Here is a 25,306-nt window from a genome sequence, read left to right as displayed (position 1 = left end):
ACTAAAGTCGACTTATGAGGATAACAGCAGATGTCTCAGTGACACCAAATAATTACATGAAATAACTATTAGGTGTCTCTTTTCTGAAATATTCATTAAACCGCATTTTTTTCCCCTCTACTACTAGCCATTATATGACTGCAGTAACTCTTACACGGTTTGCCAAAATGAAATCCTTCAAGTTCATTTACCTGTACCAGAGGAATCACCAGACAAGTCTTTGTTTATAAGAAAAAATAAATAATCTCATTTATGAAGCAGCAGGTGCCACAGCAGTGGCCTTTGTCAACCTGCACAATGGCATTAGGCTAATCTGTTGAAGGGGAAAGTGTGCTTTACAGAGACACACCTACGAGAACAGACGTGTCTGTAAAAAGTAGGTAATCCAGACTGTTCTTTTCACACTCACAGTGATTTGTTCAGCTCAAAGGGTTTTTGTAACTGTTACACTGTGTATTAAAGAATTTCAATTGTATAAGAGTCACTCCCAAAAAAGAACATTGTTGGCAGTGCCTCAGTCACAGGTTTGTGGCCCCTTTTCTGTGTTTGGGATAAATGCTAAAAAACAGGAGCCAGGGAAGTTTGTTACCAATTGACAGGAAAGGTATTGACTGGTCGAAGACATTACTTAGCATCTGTATTCATCAACTAAGACAGCATGTAGCAGCAGCAGATTCGCCAATGTCTCTGACACACATTTAATCTCGTGGACAGAGTAGAATGCTTTAACTTTCCATTAGCACATCCACCAGGAAGCAACAGAGTGGATTAATTATGTTAACAATGCCCAAAATAAAACATGCGATGCTTCATCCTGCAGGTGTGAAGGCAGGTAAAGGTTGGCATAAATTATCTTCACAGTGAATGCTGAACTTTCCCAAGTCAATCTTATTTATCATGCCTTCATATTAAGGGTGTAACATTTAAAAGAGGCTCTCGTTGAGTTTGTACCTCAGTTCTGGGTTTGATTCATCTGGAAAAAGTAACAAAAAAAGAAAGTTCTGGATTTTTAATTCTAGATTTTCTCACTGATTATTTTTTAACTGACATTAGTGTGGCTTACAGTTTATTTCATCTTGAGTTCTTTAGAACTATATATGATAGTTGGTACAGTCAATGGTCAAGTCAAGTCCACTTTATTTATAAAGCACGTTTAAAACAGCCAGCGTTGACCAACGTGCTGTACATATTAAAGGTAAAACTAAAAACAAGAACACACCATTGAAAAATAGCATAATAAACATGAAACAAAGATGAGGAAAACAAAACAATAATGCAAAATATAAAGCAACACATCAATTAAAGTCCCTGTGAAGTGAAATACAAACTTTATGTCTTAACACACTAGATATGTTGTAATTAGGCTGCTGTAAACATGTGAAAACACTGAGATCCATGTAGTCTTAATGGGAAATTATGCCACCCCCACAATGCTACAATGATATAAAATCACAGCACAGTCCATCTCAGTACAGTCTGTTGTTAGCTGATGTCACTGCCTTCATTGAAAGTTTACAGCCAGTTACATGCTCTGTTTTAGTTCACTGTGAGGTAATTTCCCAAATCTATCAGCCAAGGTGGCCTACGGGTCATTAAAAGTATCATATCAGCGGTTTGTACCAGAAAACAGTAAATCAATCCTAAACTTATGTCTCTCTGCTCTGGCACAGAGCCAGGCAGTTCTGCTCTGATCAGAAGCCTTATTTGTTATTTGAGAGGATCATATATCTCATCTCATGGCTTCATCTTAAGCACATGGCTTCAGCACGATTTTACTGCCTCATTTTGATGATTTTGAAGCTTAATTTTATTAATTTAGGGATGTTTCACATGACTGAAATTTGGCCTGGTGGTTCATAACACAGTGTCCTGTCATACAACAAACCTAAAATGTAGAGTTTTGATTGTTTTACAGGGACTTTAATAGCTTTTAAATCTACTGATTTTAAATGATAAAAAGCATACAGAAGAAAAATGTAAATTAAAAAGTGCGTCATATCTGTGAATTACAGTGTGCTGTGACGCCATCACAAAGTTATTAGTAAATAGCCGAAGCAGTGGTTACTCACACAAAATCACCACCACGACAAACTTTTGTAAACACGGGATGGGATGTTGTAACGAAACAAGAGCAGAGATCTTAAATCCATGCTTATAGTTGGCGTTTTTCATTCTAATTACCTGTAATAACCTCTAAAATGTCTCAGCATCAGTAATGTCTTCAGTTCTCTTTGCTTTCACATCCAGAGGCTTTTTAAAACAGCACAGAGATGTTAAGAGGGATATGAAGCCAGTGAGTCTCGTGGCTCTGCTGCTGTTGCTACTGAAGCTAACTTTTTTTCTTTGTGTGTTTTGTTGTGCCAGCTTCTTCATATTCTTGGTTAGTTGTTTAATAGCAGTTAGCAAACAGTTATGTGCGTTACTGCTGCTAAATTGATTTGTAAATACTTCCAAGTGTGATTGCCCTGTTCTCCATTTAGACATGTTTGTCATGTGAGTATGTTCACTGAATTATATTAGGACAATTACAAATACTGTTACATGCCTACATTATATTTTAGCCAAGTATTGACCAAGTTTACCACTTTATCACCTATTGAGTCCTTGGATCATTGAACTAGATGATATGAAAGTCGAACTCTATTGTTACTCTGACATCTTGATCTCCCTGTTTAGTGATAAGATGTCACTAGGGGCCCATGCAGGGCATGCATGTATACGAAAACTATTTGGTTTTTCAATTGACAAAAAAAAGTGTTTTAACAAACAAAGACACACCCAAAGTCAGTCTAAACAATCAGGGACATGTCATAACTTGATTTCAAAACTTTGGTGCCTTTTAGGTAAATGCTGACACAGGTAGTCTTTGAGATGCTCCACATTTCATTACTCTCTATTACATTAAAATGGATGAAAAAAAAAGGGATAACTGCAGTTAAGTTTTACCATTATTTGTTATCAAGGCTCAGGTTCTCCAGTACACGTTTAACAACATGAAGTAGCCTCTCGCGACCTCACAAGATGTGGCCAGTCACGTCTGCATCAATAATCCCCATTGTGAGAAACACCCCTCAGCTAAGGGTGCTAAGGTAAGCCGAGATAAGCCACTGAGAGGGAAAAGCAGAAAAACAATCCTGAATTGCAATGGAGATGTGGTCGTGTGGTCGTTGTTTGCATGATTTACTATTGCAACAGTATTAACACTTCAGATATTTGACCTGGGATGCTGCTGACATGCAATTGTTGGTGTGTGCTGAAGTGTGACTGAGAAGCCTTCTTTGGAAGAAAATCTTTCCCCCTCCTTCAGGTCTTTCTTAGAGTCTGAGTACTTGGCAATTATATCTATTTGCTCAGTGTACAGCTTATTTTGTAAACACTGTTTTACAAACAGTGTTTGAACAAATTATTGTATATAACGTGTGTATGCTTTTAAAAGAGTCCATGTTTCCAGTCTCCTGGGTGAATACTGGGGATGTAACTATACAATAACTCAAGATATTATACGTCACAACATTGAGTTCTTGATGCAATTGTACAAGGTTCTTTTTTATTTCTACATTTCTATACTTGTTGAAGACATTAGACTGGAGTGAAATTATACGTAAATACTACTATTTCAATGAAGACAATAAAAATTAAAAATAACCCTTTCACTTGTTTTTCTTTATAAGCAACACTTTATTTTTTTCAAGACTGTATAGTAACAAATAAAACTGACTCTGATAATATCTCACAAAGGATTATTTTGAAAGCTTTGGTTTAAAATCTAATAGGGTTGTCAAAAGATTAAAAATGTTAATTACGGTTGATGCCAGGAATTGCAATTAATCACATCCTTCAACTAAGGGTAATGACTTCCTGTTTGGACATGGACCTGCTTTAATAGTTAAAGACATGAACATGAACTTTACCACAGGAAAAGGAGCTTTTATTTTCCTGCTTGAACACCCATGACCCATGGGTGCCAATACTTTCATCCATGACTATAACTATGGATGCAGGGAGATAATGCCATGGCTTAACTAAAGTGTGTTGAACGAAACAATAAAGCATGACATTAATCGCGATAAAAAAAAAGTAGTGTGCTAACTGGGAGCCTTGATTAATCACAATTACCTTGATTAACCTTGACAGCCCTAAAATTAAATTATTTTAGAGCAATAAAACCCAACAAATACAATTGACACCATATAGAAATCTTTTTAACAAACAGATTTGCAGCCTTTGTGTCTGGCACTGATGCAGAGAACGCTTTTAAAAAATACTGAGTTTTCTCAACTTTATGTCCCTGATAAGATAATGAGAATATTGTAATGTATCTTTTTGTCCATATTTGTATTAACTTTTAAATTGCATTGCAAGGTATTGCAAAATCCCTCATGAACCTTGTTTGCAGCTGTGCTTATGCAGTTTCCCTCTAACACTTCTTGTAGAAGTGGTTAGTTTTGTGTTGAACTATGTGCCCTCAAATTACTTTAATTAGAATAATAAACTTCATATCACAGAAAGTGTTTTTTTTCTGTTAGTTTGCACCTAAAAGAATTTACCAGTTACATGTCAGTTTACTCTTATAAACAAATGTTGTCAAATATGGTTACTTTATATTTTACTACAGCTAATTTTCACGTGTTGAGGGAGGCTATAGCAGACATGTTTCACTAGGCCTGGGCGATATGGCCTAAAAATCTAAACCCTGATTTTCTTTTGAAAAATTCTACTTACGATTTAAAACGATAATTTCTTATCCTTGTTTGAAAACACAAACAAATGACCAAAAAAAGCAAAAGCATGTTTTTCTTTTATGTTATGAATTAAATGTAACAAACACTAACTAAATTTTCCTCTTGGGTGAGAGTAAGCTGTAATATGGTCTCAAAAATGCACCTTTTTACGCAAGGAGAGTTTACGTCAACACAGAAAGGCTGCAATTTTTTGCAGAAACATGTGATGGCATACAGAATTAATGGAAAAAACATTTTTCTTTTATTTCTGTATGTTCAATATTGTGTTACTGCTCCTATAGTTTTAGGTTACACTTCTTTTATGCTGAGATGAGTCAAGCTACAATTGACTACACCTTATTTCCCATTGGGGGCTTTCACAATAAAAGCCCTTAATAAATATAAACAGCTACAGACTTTTATTATGAAGGAATTGTCGGAGGTAGCGTTTTTATCATTGTTCAACTAAGTTTCTGCAGCAGTATCGGCGACTTTCTGCAAAGTGCAGTGTTTACAGCTGCATCCCTACATACATCTCTGTCTCGTTTAACGCCACAGCTTGCTTCTAGGACTGAACATGGACTTATTTAGCAAGTCAGGAGTTTAAACACATTTCATTACGTGGCTGCTTTTACTGCTAGAGCAAAACTTATGCTGACGGGACTCAAAATAAGCTGTTTTCCATCACTTTGCTAGCTAGTGGCTGCGTCATGCCTTGCATGGGCTCTACAGCTGAATGCACCCATTTGAACACTGGTAATGACGGTGATGCAGAAATCCATTCCATGGCAGAATTTTCACAATTGACAGTATTGATACTGGTTTGCTTAGTGCCCACCACTACATTTCAGTGCTACAGAGTGGTGCAGTCATGATGTAATTTTTTTGGCAAACCCAGAAGTTCGCGTTGCATGGGTTCCCTCAGTGCTGAGCCTATGGGATTTTTCAATGAGTTTTCAGATTATTGCTGAAAATAAGCTCTGTGTCCAATAAAAGTTTATGAAACTTACAAATTTTGTTCATAGATAATCTTCACAAATTGATAATATAGGCATCATATCTGGTTTGTTAATCTAACTGACAAAAGTAAAAAGCTAATGTCATGCTATATTGAACTTCAACACGAATTTAACATCATCACCCGCAGATACAAGTGAACGGCAGGCTCAGTTGCTGCGCTTCGGATGATGACTTAGAGTCTTCCCGACAAATGCTGTAGTCCTTGCTAGCTGTCTTTCAGCAACTGCCTTTATTTAGACGTGAAAAGATACACAATTCAAAGGTGGGGCAGGTTTCAGATGTATTTTATGTTGTAGGATAAAATGTTAAACTCTCTTGAGTTTGTGTTCACCACAGACCTTATTTCAGGCATTCAACTGAAAACTTATTCAAAAATCCCATAGACTTTCAGACAAGGGAACTGTGAGTGCTAAAATGCTAACTCACTTCTGCGTTTTAGGACTCATTCCTGTATCACTCTATGGGTTCTATGCACGGAAGGGGGTGGCGTATTTCCAGTGGAAAATAAGGCCGCTTCACAACTTCCACCCAACGATACGTGCTAGGCCAAAACGGAATCTAAACCCTCCTATATTGCCTTAATTTGTCAGTTCCATTGGTTTTTATGTTTTGATTGTTGTTTGTGTTTACTCTATCATCATTGCTTGGCATCCAAACATGCTAAAATGATGTTTCAAAAACAGGTTAAAAGCACCTCTGGACATCGTTGCTGCATGCTGCAATGTACATCTTCAGCTAAATTTAACTTGTCATTGACAGTCAGCTCAGCTAGCTCATGCAAACAGCGAGTAAAGCGCAATGAATTTGCCATCAAATGCCTTTCTCTTCTCCCGACTGGAAGTGTGGGAGCGGTCTAATGCCAAATGCAGAAGTGGTTCATGCATAGAGCCCATCGACTGCTTTAAGTGTGTTTGATGGATGTAGCGGTCTTGTCAATTCCGTAGTGAGACACACTTTCGCCACTCAGCTGCATGTCTTTGATTGAGATGTTGACACACATTTGCCATGCTGCTTCCTTTAGTTGCCACAGTTTTTAAACAAATATTGCAGTGTGCTGTGGCCTGTTCATGGTCCGAAGCTGAACCAGGTCCAAACAGCTGGCAAAAATATACAGTGTGTGCATCTCTGTGGTGAAGGAGGGGGAGGGTGTAAATTACGGTAGAATATCGGAAAATCTAGATTTTTATTTTTTAATTTGTCCTAAACAAAAAAAATCAAATTAATCAATAAAACCGATATATCACACTTAACACACTTAACTCAAACTTATACGTGGACATTTAGAACCTACCTCAGCTCTGTAGGGCAGAAACAGGGCAGAGGCCAGGTTTCCAGTGATACCACTGAGGATATAGATGATGGAGATGCGGACCCAACCTGCCAGTTTCTCCAGGTCTCTGAGTATGGTCATCTGAAACACCACTGACACCACACAGTGCAAGAGCCTGTATACACACAAACACAAACACATGTGAGTATTGAAAATCAATCAAATCTGCTGGTGTCTCAATGTTCAACATGCTTTTTTCCATTAGGCTTCCTTGGTCTGTTTGTTTACTGGCTTTAAAGTAGACCTGAGGGATTTCCCATGTGCCTGTGTTAGCACTAGTATTAATACTCACGTGAGCTAACAGCTCACTGGTATCAGAGCCTCAGAAATATTTTCATCAGGTTTGAATCCTGCAGGATGCTGACATAATGGAACTACACACACCCACATCGTTTAGAGTAAACGATGAAAACAACTTGCCGACTCAACTAATAGGCTTAACACTGTCACAGCTTATTAAACAGTTAGTGTTACTTATGTTGTGGCTACATGAATGATATACTTGACTTTGCAACTGTGCTAAAGGAGACAGAAAATAGACTCCAAGTTAGTGATTAGTCTGCTGCATCGCATTGTGTTTTCTGTAAATTAAACATTTCTGTAAGCATCAGAAAAATATCCCCCATCCTCTGCCTCAAAGACATACTGTAGGGACTGGTAAAAGAAGCCCGAGTGAAGCCAGAACATTTACAGCTCCCTCTACTGACTGGCTGCAGTAAAGTTCATAAGCCATGATGGTGTTTTTATTATCATGATGATCCATGTCCAAGTGCTCATCTTTGCGGGGAAATTTGTTTGTATTGGTACTGATATGAAAAAAGACCTGATGTAACGTCATGATCAACAGCTGTATTGTTGAATGAAGCTCCTCTCAGCATTCTGAACAGGATTAGCAGAGCAGAGGAGAAAACAGGGTGAGGAGTCATTGAACTTTGCATAACAGAGAGTAACCGCTCCAAACCAACACAGGAATCAGTTCTACTGAACTGACATGAGGGATCTTTAATGTTTCAGCGGTAAGTTTGATGAGTACTGTGGTTAGCAAAAGGGTCGCGTTATCACTTTCACAGTTCAACCAGACACCTGGATGGCCCCTGTCTTGGCTTAAAATTCTGCTATCAGAGCAATATGTCAGGACCTTTTGCATGGGCATTTTGGTTTAACACACTAGAATGGAAGGAGGCCAAGATGCTCGGCCTGGCATTGGCCCCTACTGCATAGAGACAATACAGAAGTACAAATCCAGCGTTGAAATGTTTCATGTGATATTCTGTAATAAATAATAGCAGGTGAGCTGTGTGTAGAGGCTTATTGCTAGTGAGGCATGGCTTTGCAACCACCATCCTAGAATGCAGTAGTACAGAATGAAACTGTGAAAGGGCAGCATAAAGCTGTAGGAAATGCTGAAAAGATGGCAAATGAAACTTCATTTTTAACATTAGACATTGCATCTTGGTCAGTGTAACTAACAGCAGGGATGTACTAGTGGATATCACTCTTTCATATGAAGTTGTTGACCATATATCAATTTTCTAAAAAGAAAAAATGGTCAGCAAATATACTTTTTGGCTTCAAAGATAGCTGGGTAACCCAAACAAGTATGGCCAATGTGTTGGAAACACTGAAATCAGGTTTTGAAAAGAAGATCTTTGTTTCAGGATATTTTTGAAGGTTGTAGTTCTTCATACCCTGCGTGGAGGAAGAGGGATAGCCACAGACGGTAGAACTGGTCAGGTACATCAGGGTTCAGGAAGGGCAGCAGGCCGCACACATCATCGAGACAGTGAACCTGTGCAGAAGTTTTGCATTTGTTCAGATATATGCTAAAACAGACAGACACATGCAAACACAAACAAACACATGCGCACACACTACCTGTGAGCAGAGTGTGGCCTCCTCGTGGAAGTAACCATGCATGAAAGAACAATACTCTCTGGTCGTGATCTCACATCTACAGGATGGACAAGCAAAATGCATTTCAATTTCTCTGCACCTGACTGGGTAGTGAAACGGAAGTTCAGCTGAGCGCTTGATTAAAAAGTGGGACAGCTGATTTGTGCAATAACTGCAGGACCAAAGGATACACAGCATAAAGTGTGCCAGCCTGTTGAGACTGACCTGCCCTTTGTTCCTATGCAGCATGGCCGACCCTTGATGTTACAGTCCATGTGTCTGTAGCCTGTGTGGTTCCATTTCGTGGGATATGTACAGACCTGGAGAGGGACAAGTAGAGACATATATACATATATCCATCTATATAATATACATATATCCAGCTATATTATATATATATATATATATATATATATATATATATATATATATGCCCATACATATACATGTCAAATGAAAAAGTTGATGTGATAACAGAAATCTGATTTTAAAATCAATTACACTCACCGGCCACTTGGTGATGTCATCGGGCCATGTATGAGGCTCAGCAGAGGCAGGCTCCTCACACACTCTGTTCACCACATGCAACACATGGAGGAACAGAAGAATTTTAAGATATGTTAACAAAATTAAAGCAAAATCAACTATCATTACACTTAAAAAACCTTGATTAAGCTTGTTTAATATTTAATGACCAATACAAGTCACATGGCACACTCATGACACGTATATTCTTACCTAGGGTCTTGGTGACAGACGGAACCAGAGGACCTCAGGATGTCAACGTACTCATTGTTCCATTTTATAAAAGTGGCCAGAGTCTCCTGCATAAACAATCCATTTAGTATTTAACATTATTTAATATTTTATAATTTAATTAAGAGATAACATGGAAATTACACAATAAACAGAAGAATGATCATTAACTGTATCCCCATTATGAGATTTTGACACAGATGTCAACAACAGAGATGTTGGTCTATTCGACATTGTATTCTTGCACTTCATCAAGAGGAACTGATGCATTTTAAATCTTGCTGCTAACTTACTATATCTTTATCAGTCTTAACAAACTTTTATGTTAATTGCATTTTTAAAAAGTAAATTGCAGAAAGAAGATTTTTGGGCAGATGTAATTTCCAGCAAAAAATGTCACACATTAGATAAGAACAAGGATTGTATGCTTTGACCGTGTAATATTACTCTGAAGTGAATTAAGAATAAGAGATCCTTATTGAGATTTGTATGCACATTCTGGGATTGTGCCTCTGCTTTTTCTCCTACCACAGAAAGATGCCATACACTGGCATGCTATATGTGTAAGGTAAGAAAGAGCAGAAATTACTTACCGAGCAGTCGGAGCTGAGGGTCTGCACACACCCAGAGTTGTCATTCTGCACACAACAGCCAGACTCTCTTTCCAGGTTTTTGGCCTTCTGGATCAGATTTACTATCTGTCTGTCCTGACGGATGCAGGGTGAGAACTTTGCTCCCAGGTGAATCAGGTCATCCTGAAAAGACAGGGGGATTTATTTTAAAAGACATACAAAATAGTCACTGCATACGTCACAGTGAATTATCAACAGAACACAAAAAATCTTGTATGAACCTTTAATGAGCAACATTTCTGTATGCAGGTGAAGCTTTAATGCCCTTTAAAAAGTTGTAACTTATGATTATTCAGTCAATAAAGGAAGATAATTATCTCGGTAAAATGTATGTTTAAAAATATCCTGACAACATTTCTTACTTAAGAACACTTAAGTGCGACCTTTATAAGGGGAAAACATTATGTTTTTAAAACTTTTAGGGAAGCAGCATATTAGACCCAGAAAAGAGTGACCGCTAAGAGTATGGGGCAAGGGGAAGCATGAATGCATAACAGGAAATGCAGTAAGTGACATGACCCAATAAGGGTATAACTCTGCAGCAGATGAGGTAAGAAGTTTGAAATATGTCACATAAAACACATCTGTGACCTTAAAGAAGAACAAAAGTCATTATTTATGTAAAATAATGTTTTACATCTATTCATTTTAGGATCGATGAACAAGTTTAGAACACTTTCACTTGTGGTTTTATACAGTAGGACAAACATCTAGTTTGAGTGTCCATCAGGAGAGACAGTGAAAAAAAAACACATGATACAAAACAAAAGCAGAGACTCACAGAGCTGGGACCAATCCAGAAGTTCTCCTGTTGTATAAACTTTACACTTTCATAGATGCCTTTGTTTTTTAGCACCTGCAGAGGGCGACAGAGTGACACAAATGTAACTGAGCTCATAACAAGACAGTTATCAAGGCTCTTTATTCTTTTGAAGATGTTTTAAACAATAAAATCCTGTAAGTATAACATAACTATTAAAGAAACTGCTTCTGTCCTTATTCAGTACTTTTGATTATGAATTGATTGTGCCAGATTTTCTATGAGCAGACTTCATACCGGTAGTTATTTTCACAGAAAGCAACAATCACATTCATGCATTAGCCATATTTTTTGAACAAATTCTATATCCTTCTTGTAGTTAACCTGTCAAAATGCAGGAAAGTATATTTAAAAAGATAAAGGCAATCTTGTTTTGTCTTCTAGTACACCTTAAAGAATTGAGTTGCTCTTACCAGTTCAGTTGTAGCATGTTGTGCAAACCCCACAGGGGCAAAACCATATGTACAGCAGGCCAGCAAGGTGATTACTATGTGGACAAATGTGATCCAGTATGTAAAGTATGGCCTGAAAAAGTAGTACAGAACATGTAAATTAGGGAAAACAATTCCAAGATATTGTTAGACTGAGTGTAAGACATCATTATTTCTATTCTAAGGGTTGACAGTTTTTTTTTAAACATTATTATTTTTAACAGTAACAAGAAAGAGGTATTTGTTTAGTCTTCCCAGGCTGACTGACATCTGTGAATTATCCACGGCTGTGTTTATGAGCATTCCCAACCTGTGGCTGTTGAAGTCTTCCAGCTGCTTCTGGATGTTGCTGCTGAGGCTGCGCCTGTAGTGACGGTTTAGCCACTTTCCCACAACACCCATGCCGTACTGACGCTTATGTTTGTCAAATGCAAAGTGCTTCACCTGGGAGGCGATACGGCCTCCCCGACGTGGGCGACTCTTTTCAGGCACTGCTACTGGTGTCCTGGGCGTTCGAGATACATCCTTACTGTGGTTGGGAAAGGAGAAAGAGAGGATTGATAGAGAGGAAAAGAGGCAATTCAGCGAGAGGGGAAGGGTAGGGATTTGGCAGTGTAGAGGCTAAAGGAATTAACTGTTATGGGTCATATATCACTCACAGGCTTGGGAACTTCTGGTCAGGCGGCTCACAAGGAGCAAATGCTGCCGATATGGGAGGTGATTCAAAAACGTCATCAGCCATAGAGTAAAACTCATCATGGGCATCGACCTGTACAGGAGAGGCAATTAGAGTCAGAGGAGAAAATAGAAGACATAGATGTGTAACTTATTAGCACTAAGGCCTTGAGTGTTTTCAGAGGATCAAATATTTGTTTTAAATGTGTATATTTATGTACTATTCATTTTTGAAGAAGAATAAAAAAGGGAGGGATGGATAAAGAAAGAGGAAGGTAGTAGATACTGCAGATGTAAGGTTGATTAAAGAAAACACAAAAAAAGATGTCTGAGAAGACAGCAGGGGAGAAGTGTTACTGCTGACCTAAGCATGATGGGTAAGGAAGTAGGAAAAAAAAAAAAAAAAAAAAAAAAGGTTACCAAAGAAAGTTGAAGCAAAGAGAGGTTTGCTGCCAGAACATGCAGACAGAGAGAGGTTTTCTAACCTTACTGAAGAAGAGTGACTCGGACGTGTCTGCAGAGTCCACGGTGTCTTCATCCATCCAGCTGGGCCGGACAAAGCTCCTCTTGGGGAAACTGCGACCCGTCTGGGAGCCGGCCAAGCCACTATGACCCTGAACGACATACACACAAACTAAGGTTTACTAAACATGCATATTGATTCCTAGGTCAGTTGTGCTCATCTGAAGAAGCCATAAATTAAAAAAAAAAAACCAAAAAAAAAAACCAAAAAAACTTTTTTGCGTATTCACATCTTAGACTGTCAGTACACCCAAAGGGATAAACTATGCTTGCAGATAAATAAGGGAAGATTTGTAGTACTTTATACTACATAAAAGGCCTTTACATATTATTAAACTTTTAATTTCACATTTTAAAGTTTAAGTTCATTTTAAGTTTTTCAGTATTTTATGCATCTCTTATTATAACTATTTCATCTCTTTTTGTCCAAGCTTATAATCATTTAGTAACTTTAGATTACATTTTAATCTGTTATCATTTTCATCATATAATATTCAAATTATTAACTTTTTATTCTATATGATTTTTTTTCACTATTTATTCTTTTTTTTTTTGGACAATTTACCTTTTCATCTGTTTCTTATTTCTTGTCTTTTTAATTTCCTATCATTTCATTATTTTATTCAATAAATATGAGTCTTGCATTTGTCTCTAAATCCTTTTGTTATTCTATCTTTTTGTCAATCACTTTCTCGCTTTCTTATAAAGCACTTAAAAATGCAAGTGAAATTTATTGATAATGGAAACAAAGAAATAAAACAGAATAATGGAAGCAGCCAATGCAACACAGCCTTGTCTTCAAACTTCACAACACTATTGATGTGTCAGTGATCATGTTACTGTTGCAGCCATGTTCACTCCTTTCACCTATGCACTCTGACTGCTTCTACAGGAAATGCCTGGCGACATATGGCAGAGTAGCTCTTTGGCGCCATCTACCACAGTGGAGGTGCGGAAGTCGTATTTTATTAAAAACTCGGCTAAAATATGAATTTTTATTTTTCTACAAAAAAATCAATATTAAGAGTTGAAGTATCAATATTGTATTGGTTGTCAAAGTATCACGATATATTGCCGTATCGATATTTTTTCACAGCTCTAATAGCAACTATAGTTAAGTTGCTTAATTTAAATAATTTATTTCCATGAGTCTGGTTGGGCTGTGAAATCATACAAGCTTACTGAGCCAAAATCAAAAAAGGAAGGGTTTTCCTTCTTTGAAGTTGTGTCAAAACGTAATTTATGTTGCTTTGTACGGCAGTTGTTGCTGTTTTATCACCTGCTGTGTTTGGCTGTAAAACACTCAGTGATTTATTTTTTTCTCTTGCTGCAGGAGATCAAACCTGTCATGGCAGTCCACTGGCTAAAGCTGACACAGTTGTGTCCAAACTAAGTGACAGTCTACACACAATTGTTTTTCTTTATAGTATATTTAGAACTAAAGTAAGATAATATGACAAAATAATCCCCTTCTGCTTTGATGTATGTGCAAAAATTTTGAACCTGTATGTTGCTTGGTCTCATAGCATTGGATTGGCATATTAAGGCAACATTAGCAACCATTTAAATTGTTATGCTTTCTTTTAAGGCAATGCAAGAAACAGAGATCTTCAACTTCAAATAGCAGAAGAAATAGAAGTGTTGATATCAACTTAGTAATTGCTATATAAACTCTGTGCAGCACATCAGATTCATGCTTTGTTATGAAACTATGTTAAACTGCATCGTCCCTATCAAATAAATACATTCAAAAAACTAAACTCAGAGTTGCTGTGGAGGATATTATTTGCAAACACCTTCTGATTCAAATACCAAATGAAGCCAAATTCCCCTATGCATTGAGAGCACATGCTTAACATGTTGATTTTTCTGCGACCTACCCTCAGCAGGTTGGATGCAGCTCTGATGCTCATGCGGGCTACAGACTCCCTCTTACGTCTTGGGAAGCGGCTGTACCCAGAGCGTTGGCTGGTGAAAGAGCTGAGAGAGGTGACACCTGGGGTGAAGGGACCCCCATGAGTGGTGTGAGGTGTCCTGGGAGAGCGACTGTCCATCTCGCAGCGGAAAGCTCGCCCACGGGCCAGGGGATCCACAATCTAAAAACAGAGATGAGGTCAACCTGATCCAAGTATGTGAGTTACAGCTTGAGATTCACAAAAACTTGGTTAAATTATTTTAAATACATAAAGTCACTGAATTTTATATCAAATTTAGAATATATAACTGACTTTCGCTAAGATTCTCTCTTGTGTGCCTATATACCCCGGTGTACATTTAAATGCACATAATACAACTAACAATTAAAAGAAACAACACCTTAAGTTTGACTTCCAGATTACACAGTAAAAAGTTGAAGAAAAAGAACAAAAGAAAAGAAAATCTTGGATGTTGAGTTGAACTGTCTGACACACACTAGAGAAAAGTGATATGATTCATCTGGGCCACAGATGGTTCCCATCCATCACCATTCAGCTCTCTGCTTTATAAAATCCAGACACATATTTCCCTTGCTTCATATCATTCTTCCATTGGCTTCTGTTCTTCCAGAAGTATGTCTGTGTGGAGACTTTTACTCATAAATGCAGGAAAAACAACTGTAACACCTTGGACAACTGTAAAATTAAATAAAAATTGGAACTATCTCACAAACCGTCTAACAAAGTGCCTGATGTGTTTGTCTTGCTTTCTGTGTAGCTCATTTGATTGGTCAGGTATTTTGGTCAATTTATGTATGAGGGTGAAAAACATTAGGAGACATCTATAATTAAATACATAAAAAAAACCCTACTGTATTTCTGAACAAGGATTATAGTGTAAAGGTGTTTCTGTGACAGTGGGTCACCTTGGGCATCCTCTGTGTGGCTGGTGAATCTGGGCCCTGGTCGATGCTGGTGGCCGTATCAGGCTCTCTATATTGGGCTTTCAGCTTGCCGTAACGCTGGCTGCAATGACGCAGACTCCTCCTCTGCCATACATGCTGCTTGGTCTCACTGTCCTCTCCAACACCAAACCATGTTGCTGTGTTCCTACGGGTACAAGAGCAAGCGGCTGCCATCAGTATCACATAACCCATATTTATAAAAACAAGAGCATATGATGTTCAGGTAAAGTCTGGCACACACTCAAAGATTTTTAAAATCTTAACTGATTTTAAAAATGAGCAAGTCCCCACACATGATGAAAATTAATGACAGATCTAACAGTTTTGTTCTAATGGTGAGTGGTGTAAAAGGAGATGTCCAACAATGCACACCACACACAGACGGACTGATTCAGCAGCTGTCAAGCAGGACATTAGATAAAACAAGCTAAACGTGACTAGCTGTTATCTTTAGTTGTGCTTCTTCCTTCAGCCTGCTTGTTTCCAGATTGGCTATAGTTCCATTTCATGTAACAATCCTGATCATGTCTGCTCGGCTGTCCTCAGTGCTCACCCCACATGACAGGATTTCAGACTGTAAATATTATAGTTCAATATTTACGATCTAAAGATGGAGAAACTCTCATCACCTTCCAGAAGAATCTAACAAAAAATAATGGTTATCTTGTTGTGTGTGCCAGACTTAACAAATGAAACAGCATATACTTAACTTAGGGGAAATAACAATTTAACTTAAAAATATACAAGTGGAAATCACAGCATTAAGACACCTGTCATACTCTTACAGGCCTCTGTAAAGTGCTTAATGTAATGTAAATGTAATTTTTTTGCTGGCATAGTTACTGCTGATTGTTTACAAGAGGGATCCATGAGAGGACATATTGTTGCAAATATACTACTGGGTAGGGGTGTAACGGTATTTGTATTTGTCCCATACGGTCACGGTATGGCCATCACGGTTCGGTGCATGCAGTAACACGACGAATACATCTGAGTGAGTATTAAAAAGTAAGTTCTCACTTCAATCCAGGTGGCGGCAATGAGCCTAAAAGCTGCCAGCAACCGTCTGGCAGAAGAAGGAGCAGTTACAAAAACAAACGAAGAAGAGTGATGGCGTGTGTGGAGTTAGAAGAGCCGCTGGCTTCATTTAAATCACCCGTATAGCAATGGTGCTCTAGCTCTATGAATCATATTAACTTTACCTTCAGCTATCAGCCTAGGAGGAGTGAGCGAGGGACTCTGCAGCTGTGTCATAGGTAAAGTTATCTTCAGATTTCACACGGCTTTAACCTCTTTATCCTCCAAAATGGACTGTGAAAAGTTCTTCCAAACTTTGTAGTAGGTCCCATTGGTTAAAAAAGTAGTCCAGTGCTGAAGTCTGTTTTGAAATCGGCAAAAAAGACGCTAATTTGCATACTTCAAAGGCTAACTTGGGGTTGTGTGATGATGCATTCAAGCTAGCTGGGAAATTTTAGTGTTTAAAGAATGGGTATAAATATGTCAATATATCAATGAAAATAACCTAGTTATTCAAAAATGTATTTATTAATATTTTTAACCATTGAAGAACTATTGGAGGGAGGTCGCAACGTTATTTATAATCTAAATGTAATTTATTTAGTCTATTTATTTTAATTCAATTTAATTTAAAAAATTAAAATGAAATTTTATTTATCCGCTTCATTCACCGTACCGAAAAGGTACCGAACCGTGACTTCAAAACCGAGGTACATACTGAACCGAAATTTTTCTGTACCGTTAACTCCCCTACTACTGGGCCTTTCATTCAGACAAGGCACTTGTTTTTGCTGAACAAGAGGCTTGAGTTAAATACTTTATGGTCTCTTTTTATTAGTTCATGACCTTTCTGGCTTTTTATGTGTCTTCTGTGGGTCTCTAAAAATCTTCAGACTGAATTTGACTAGAAAAGTAAAGGCTGAAGAGACTGAACAAAATGTCTGAAACAACAGACTCTTCTTCTCACCTGCGGATACTTTGTGAAAGCGACGTTTGTCTGCCAAACTTGGCCCTCCTGTCTCTTGCTGAGAAGCGTCCATCGGCTCCACTGACGCTCTCCGACACCGAGCCGGCTGCTTGACTCATACTCTTTTTCAGAGACGGTCTTAGTGGCTGAACAGAAGGAAGGAGAAATTATGTTTCAATATATTAATGAACAGTGAAAAATAGAAACATAATTCCTCGTAACAGTTCGAGTGAATAAACTTAATAATGCATTTCCAACAATATATACCATTAGGTATGCATTCTGAACATTAGCAGTTTCATAGAAAAATTGAACACAATTTATAGTTGCAGCACTATTAAAGGCATCTGAGGCATTCTGTAGAAAATGCCTCAGATGATTTTACTATATATGACTACAAACAAAGTAATAAGATGATTATTTTAAAGATCACACAACAAAGGATAAGCAAAAACAACATTCATTTTGTGATACTCTAATTTAAAGCACACACGTTGTGGGCACATTTGTGGTCACTCAGTATTTCGTATGCTTTGGTATTGCTAAGAGCAACATGAATAGACTTTTTTCCTTTTCTCTAAAACGCCTACTTGCTGTTAATGGTGTTTTACTGGGGTTATCTTAGTAAGACTCCATGAACTCAACCTGAATTGACTCTGCACTTGTTGTGAGTGGGGCTAATGGTGCTGTCATTCTGTGAGTTAATGGGGCTTGAAGTGAAGCTATGAGTGAGCAGTGGGTTTAGGTTGTGGCTTAGCTTGTTTAGATAGCCGGATACATTATCTCATTTTCTGCCACCACAGGGCACTTATCAGAGGAAAAACAACTAAATTATGTCATTTTGGTGAACTTAAATATCTGCATGAACTAAATCACCAAATGACCTGAGATGACCCTGTGAGTACAACAAAACATACTACACATACACATTTTTTACACATTTTTTTCCAAGATACATTTTTGGCCATTATCATTTTCTCCTTTTTAAATTATTTTTCATTAAGTTGAAGGCAGTGGATGGAGTCTGAAACAGGGATGTGAGGGAATGTGGGTTAGACATGCAGGAAAGGAGCCACAGGCCAGACCTGAACCATCTACGTACATAGGGCATGCCTTAACCCCTAGGCTATCTGTGCCCCACATTAGAGCTTCTGTAGTTCTACAAATTCTGCACGCATAGGCTAGTATGGAAAGTGCAACTTCCCCACTTCCTGCCATTGTGTCATTCTACAATAAAAACTCAGATTAAGGGTTTCATGGCTAGAACTTAATTATTCAGAAGTGCTTAAAGTTGTTTAAATATTAACTAAAGTGCATGATGTAGCAAAACTTACTTTGTACTTGAATTAGTTTAAGTAATGGAATTACCACAGTTAGGAGTCTGAGTGTGATCCTCCTTTCTTCCTTTAACAACAATACTCTAGTATCTGAGTGAGCTCTCTCCATATTAGCATGTTTATTACACTAGTTGCTATTTAGGAACACGTTTATTACATCACGCTCAATTAAACTCTGACTTTATGTAGCTAAAATGTCATCATTTATGTTGTAAGCATGGGGCTTATAGGGGACAGCGTATGACTACGTGCCCAAAGGCTGAAAGGCAAAATCCACACAAGAACTTTTCTCTTGAGCAAATGGCAAATATAGAAAAACTGAGGCAGAGCCAGCTACCATCTTTACTATGTTGTAAATCTTTCAAAAGTAAAAGGCTGCATTAATGTATCTTTTTCTTTCCCTCTATAAACCAAATATAAACCTAATAAAACGCCTAAGTACAGTGTATCTTCTTCAAGCATATTTTTGTTACCTCTTTGTTTGTTTATTGATCGGTATCCTTTGTTCTCTCCAAACACACTTTAACCAAAGGGCTGGTGGATTATTTAGAGTCAAATTTCAGATGTTATGGCTGTTTAAAAGCAAACTTCACTTCACAGCAAAAAGTTATTTTCTTTTCTTTCGAAAATCATTGTCATTTTTTAATCTATTTTTACTTAGAAGTATTGAACAGATCTAGTGTAACAGAGCTTGAGATTAAAACTACTTAATTCAAGTCACATGAGAAAGTGCATCATGACAACACTGTAAAAAGAAGCTTTTGGTCATTCCAATCACAAATGTGACAATCTGCTCCAGAGGTCACACAGTAAAACAAAGAAACAGAGGGAGAACAGTCAGCCTACCTGTTTTGCCGGGTCATGGGACATCATCTGCTCTGGTGGAGGGATTGCTATAACAAGGCTCGGCGGCTTCTTACTCTTCAGACGGCTGTCTGTTTGACCTCCATTTGGAGGCCGCTCCTCGCCCCCCTGTGATGCCATCCTGTCAGAGAACTGCACAAGAAAACAAGAATGACATGATTCAATAATGTGATTTCAATATAGTTTATATCCAAAATATCTACAATATCAAATCAGGGAAAACAGTTAATATGCCAGAATGAGACAAAAACTTAATTTCCTGTTCAGAAAATAAAGGTAATCTCTTGTAAGCTTGATTTCTGATCAGAAGTGCTTTAAAATTTCTATAATATTTAACTGAATTGAAGTTAACTGAATTGAAGTGAACAAGAGAGAAAAAACTGATTACCAATCAGTCAGTCAATACCAGTACTGATTTAGGGACCTTTTATTTCCGTGTTGACGGAATTATAGATGGATCGGCCAATAAAAACGGAATTTACTAGTTAACACGGAAATCGTGGAAATTGAATTAATTTGACTGAAATGCTGTGTTTTTTTAGAAAAAGGAACGTATATCTGGGGAATACGTTTGGGAGGGATCATTAAAGCAGGGCACAACTTGTGCCTCATTTCACAAACACTCACACACGACCCAAAGCACAGAAGTAAATCAACAACAGAACGGCTTCAAAAGAAAAAAAATACGCCTTCTGGAGTGGCCCAGTCACAGTCCTGACCTCAACCCAGTTGACCTATGGCTAAGTCCCGCCCTCAAACGTGATGAGCCAATCACAGTGCGTATACCACTCCAATACACTCGGACATCAGCTGCCTGGACGCCCATTGAAATGAATGGGAGAAAGTCAGTTTTCGTCCGGTTTTATGAGTTTTTTTTTTTTTTTTTTTTAATATATATTTTAAGTTTAAAAATGGTCAAACGGTATTCATGGTGTGCATGCGACTCCAACACAAGGTATCCTGAGAGGCTGGCAATGGAGTGTTTTTTTTTAACCTTTCCTAAGCCACATCTAAACCGAGAAAAGTGTCTTCTTTGGATAAAAGTTCTGCAGTAGACCACAACATCAACTCAACGTGGATAAAATTAACAACACCTGCTCTAAGGTAAGCCAACATCGTATTTGAGGCAAAATATTGTGACTTTGCTGGAAAGAAATATATCTTTAACATCACTAACGTTAGCTAAAGTTAGCCTAACATTAGCTCCAAGCTGCATTGTTCATTGTGTCACGTTGTTTGTTGGGAGTTCACTGGCTGTTTTTGTTCTAGTTTTTGTTCTTTGGTGATCATACATTATTGTTAGCTGTTGTCCAAAGCGCTCTAGTTTAACCAACGTTAACTTCTGGAGCTTAGCTTCATGAACTTATCTGTAAAAGCAACAAAGGTCGGCAAACGTTATGCTGAATGATTTAGTGTAAATACCGTAGCACCAAACTACCGGAGAGACACTCTTGGTAAAGATGGTAAAAAGGTCGTTATATTTTTGTCATATTATGAGCCAAAAACCTTAACTTCAGTGGCACTTTGATGCTGATCCTCTATCTTGTGGTCTGACATTGTGATGGCAACGAGATGCGGTTTATCACGTTTGCACTGGGACCTGTAAATTTTGGCTTGTAACTGAAGCTTTTATCGACCTTCTCGACAACAAAATGATAAATATATTCCTCCAATGCATAGTTTAGACCCTTTTGGTGACTTCTAGATGATGATATGTGAGCTTTCTGTCTCCAAAAATCATCAATGGCCTCCAGTGAAATGTCTCCTACTGTGACAACTGCAATAGCGTCTTTTAGTGAATGTTCATTGTTTGTCCGAGTGAGTGGAGGGGGCATGGCTTAGCCATAGGTCAATTGAGATGCTGTGGCATGACCTCAAGAGAGCGATTCACACCAGACATCCCAAGAATATTGCTGAACTGAATCAGTTTTGTAAAGAGGAATGGTCCAAAATTCCTCCTGACCGTTGTGCAGGTCTGATCTGCAACTACAGGAAACGTTTGGTTGAGGTTATTGCTGCCAAAGGAGGGTCAACCAGTTATTAGCCTAGGGGTTAACATACTTTTTCCACCCTGCACCGTGAATGTTTGCATGTTTTGTTCAATAAAAACATGAATACATATCATTTTTTGTGCGGTATTAGTTTAAAGAGGACTGTGTTTGTCTATTGTTGTGACTTAGATGAAGATCAGAACACATTTTATGACCAATTTATGCAGAAATCCAAGAAATCCCAAAGAGTTCACATACTTTTTCTTGCAACTGTATAAAGCAGATGGACAGACAGCAAAATATATATATATATATATATATATATATATATATATATATATATATATATATATATATATATATGAGGAGAGAACCATTTCAGTCAGGATTAAGGATTAGCTGGGGCCCTTTTTCAATAAACTTAAGCTTATTTCTATTTAATTAGTGAACATTTTATTCATTTACATAAACAAGACACTCTTTTTATGGTAAAATTCTTAGAAAGGTTAAATAACGGAATTCCAAAAACTTAATATGGAAAAAACAAAATTTGGCAACAAATAAAATGGAATTTGGCTAAAAATAAAACAGATTTCATAGGGCCCTATTGATTGTTCACCAAAAGTCTGTGCTCTATAACTTAGATCAGGGCTATTCAAATACAAATTCAACTGGGCAAAATTTTAAAATCAAGAAATGTAGCCAGGCCAGACATGTTCAGCGCCCAGTAAGCAGCTGGTAATGTCAAATTTCAGATCAATACAGATCAATGTGATGAAAAAATTTGCACTTTTTATTCATAGTCTCACTTAAATTTGGCAACATGACAAAAGCGTATCAAAAAGTGTATAAAAACACAACAAGAGAGCTGTATTTGAACATGACCTGAGGTAGGTGTTTTTTTTTTCACTTGAATAAATATAAAATAAATATAAAATGAATAGAGTGAAAATATAAAATGAAATTCTGTAAATAATAATTTCGGTCACATCTTAAGCAGCCGATGCATAAATACGAAATTTGCACAGTTGAAGCTACAGTTCCCTAGCCAAGCATCAAAACAACGCAGAGCATCGTAGGTAGACTGTTGCTAGGCTACGCGGAGTATTGCATCCACAGTCTGAACTACTGTGGGAATTTATGAAAACTTATGAAACAGGTTGCCCTCTGCATCTCTGGCATGACCACAGGCTGGGCCACTTGGGGGTTGGTTCTGGGCTGCATGTGGCCCATGGGCCACTAATTGAATTGGCCTGACTTTGATTGTTGTGATAGAAAGTCAGAAAAGAAAGACAGAAAATGACACATTTCTGCTTAGACATCTCTCTTGACCAACGAGATACAGAATTGGGGAAAAAAATATGAAATGATAATAATGTTTTTTTCTGTCACATTTGTACATTCTAGATGACTCACTTGTTCCTCTATCACCCTATTGATAAAGCCAATAATATTCAAAACCAACACTGTCTATACACAGTCTGTGATGCAAGCAAACTGTCCCTGGCAGCCACTGGCTCCCCTCCAGTTTAATCTGCTAAAAGAACCACATCCCACTTCCTCTTCTTCCTGATTAATTTTGGAGGCAATATCTTAAGTGATCATTTAAAGGCTGGCTCAGCTTAAACTTCAGCATATAAAAAAATGCTGTTCTACTTACGATAGCAGCTTGTTGTCTTAAATCGCACAGCAGTCTTTGATTTAAGGTTGTGTAAATATGAAGGAAAGAGTCTTAAGAAAGGAAGGAGAGGTGTCTTACACCATTTAAGTGTTTTGTTGTGACTCATGTGCCAAAGAAAGCCACACATATTATTATAAAGTAAGAAATTCTCCTTTCTGCAGATAGAAATTGGCAATAATGCTTGAGCTGCAACAAGAATGCATGCACAGATAGTAATCTTTTTATTATTCACATCTATTTGTATGTCATTAGATCTATATCAAAGGCATTGCTTTAATTGAAATTGAAGGTTTCATGTTCTATTTTTTTCAGTGAATAGGCTTTACTGAGGTTACTAACCTAGAGACTGGGAGAGAATTACACAGACAGCATGTTTGTGATATTGACTAATGGGGACTAATGGGAAAACTAATGGGGAATGGACTGTTAATCTAATTCTCCAGATGGAAGACAAAAAAGATTTTACCAGAGGGACAACAGCAGGACATAGAAACCTTTAACCATCCTAGAGTTGAAATGTTATTTCTCCCAATGAAATACAATGGCGAAGAGCATCAGTGAATGCATGGGTCCAGCACTGTTGACCAAAGCTGATCTTGGATGCGAGACCACGGCATAAGAGGATCTTTCTATTAAACAACTGTGGCCAACTTTTCACTTACAATCTTAGTATGAATTTCTCTAGCAAAGCTGCAAAACAATAGCTTTATATGGAATTTTAATTTCACTTAAGAAATGAGTGAAAAATTCTTGCATTGAGGTTTGTAAACCAAGGACCTGGAGAGGTTGAAACAAATGTATGTGGCAGGGCTGTATGTTAAAGGTGACATATTTTACCCTTTTAGGACAAGTTGATATTGTTCTCAGAGGTCACCAAAACATGCCTGTGAAGTTTATTGCTGAAAAAACTGTCCAGTATTGGATTTTTGCATGCCTAAAAACCCCTCTGTTTCAGCCCTTCTCAGAACGAGCCATTTCTGTGTCTGTGGCTTTAAATGTTAATTAGCTCTCTGACTCCTCCCCTGACCACACCCCTCTCAGGAAATGGATGTGATATTAATGTGATAGTACAGCCTTTTTTTCCCCCAAAAGTTTAGACTGGGATTGAAACCATCAATCTCCCAGATCGTAGTCAGCAGGGTAACCCACTGAGCTATCCAGCATTTCAGCTGGTAGTTGAGAGGATCAGTAGAGGAGGGCAGAACTTTCCTCCAAGTGGGGGAGGGCCAACCAAACCTGGGGGCGGGTGCTTAGGCCCCATGTGAGGTAGGTCACCAGATGTAAAATCTGAAAACAGCCTTTTTTAGCACACATTTTCTGAAAGGTGGGGGGGGGGGGTTCTTCTGGTACTTGAGGGGATTTTTACATAATATGTACCCTTTAACTTTTTTTTGCCCATAGCACTAGTGCTACAGAGGTTGACAATCTTTTAGCACAGAACAAAAACCTGTAGCACAATTTATAAAATGTTATATCTCTAAAACCAACATGTAACCAAAATATATGCTTCGTAAGAAAATGTACTTGAAAAACAAAACCAAAACAACCTAAAATACAGCTCTCAGTTCATGTCTAACAAAGCAAACAGCCACTCATTGTTAAGAATTTTGGGGAGCAGCAGAGAAGAGAGACACTGATGGTTCATCTCCACATTCAGACACTAAATGAGCAAACTGCAGGAGGCTGACTAACTTCATAGAAGTGTTAGTGCTTGAAGATGATTAGAGCAATACGATTTGGAAATCAGACCTTAAGATAGAGCAGACAG

At 37.8% G+C, this 25,306-nt stretch overlaps 1 protein-coding gene across 4 annotated transcripts in view; it reads right to left on the bottom strand.

The window, feature by feature from the left end:
• The window catches only part of LOC121508376 (inactive rhomboid protein 2-like), a 59,856-nt gene that overhangs the window by 9,618 nt on the left and 24,932 nt on the right, over positions 1-25,306 (bottom strand). For all 4 annotated transcript variants that reach the window (XM_041785178.1, XM_041785180.1, XM_041785179.1 and 1 more), the window contains 16 exons: positions 19,849-19,998; positions 17,666-17,811; positions 15,643-15,826; positions 14,681-14,896; positions 12,764-12,892; positions 12,263-12,372; positions 11,914-12,132; positions 11,586-11,697; positions 11,134-11,208; positions 10,314-10,475; positions 9,703-9,788; positions 9,472-9,535; positions 9,190-9,284; positions 8,947-9,022; positions 8,760-8,860; positions 7,033-7,186 (listed from right to left, as the gene is read on the bottom strand). In XM_041785178.1, the coding sequence (XP_041641112.1) occupies positions 7,033-7,186; positions 8,760-8,860; positions 8,947-9,022; positions 9,190-9,284; positions 9,472-9,535; positions 9,703-9,788; positions 10,314-10,475; positions 11,134-11,208; positions 11,586-11,697; positions 11,914-12,132; positions 12,263-12,372; positions 12,764-12,892; positions 14,681-14,896; positions 15,643-15,826; positions 17,666-17,811; positions 19,849-19,986 (2,067 nt within the window). In that variant the 5' untranslated portion in view covers positions 19,987-19,998. The remainder of the gene's footprint in view (positions 1-7,032; positions 7,187-8,759; positions 8,861-8,946; positions 9,023-9,189; positions 9,285-9,471; positions 9,536-9,702; positions 9,789-10,313; positions 10,476-11,133; positions 11,209-11,585; positions 11,698-11,913; positions 12,133-12,262; positions 12,373-12,763; positions 12,893-14,680; positions 14,897-15,642; positions 15,827-17,665; positions 17,812-19,848; positions 19,999-25,306) is intronic.

The sequence above is a fragment of the Cheilinus undulatus genome, linkage group 4 (genome assembly GCF_018320785.1).
Source record: "Cheilinus undulatus linkage group 4, ASM1832078v1, whole genome shotgun sequence".
In the NCBI taxonomy this organism is placed as follows: Eukaryota; Metazoa; Chordata; class Actinopteri; order Labriformes; family Labridae; genus Cheilinus; species Cheilinus undulatus.
Note: the sequence above shows the minus strand (reverse complement) of the source record. Positions and strands in the feature narration are given on the sequence as shown.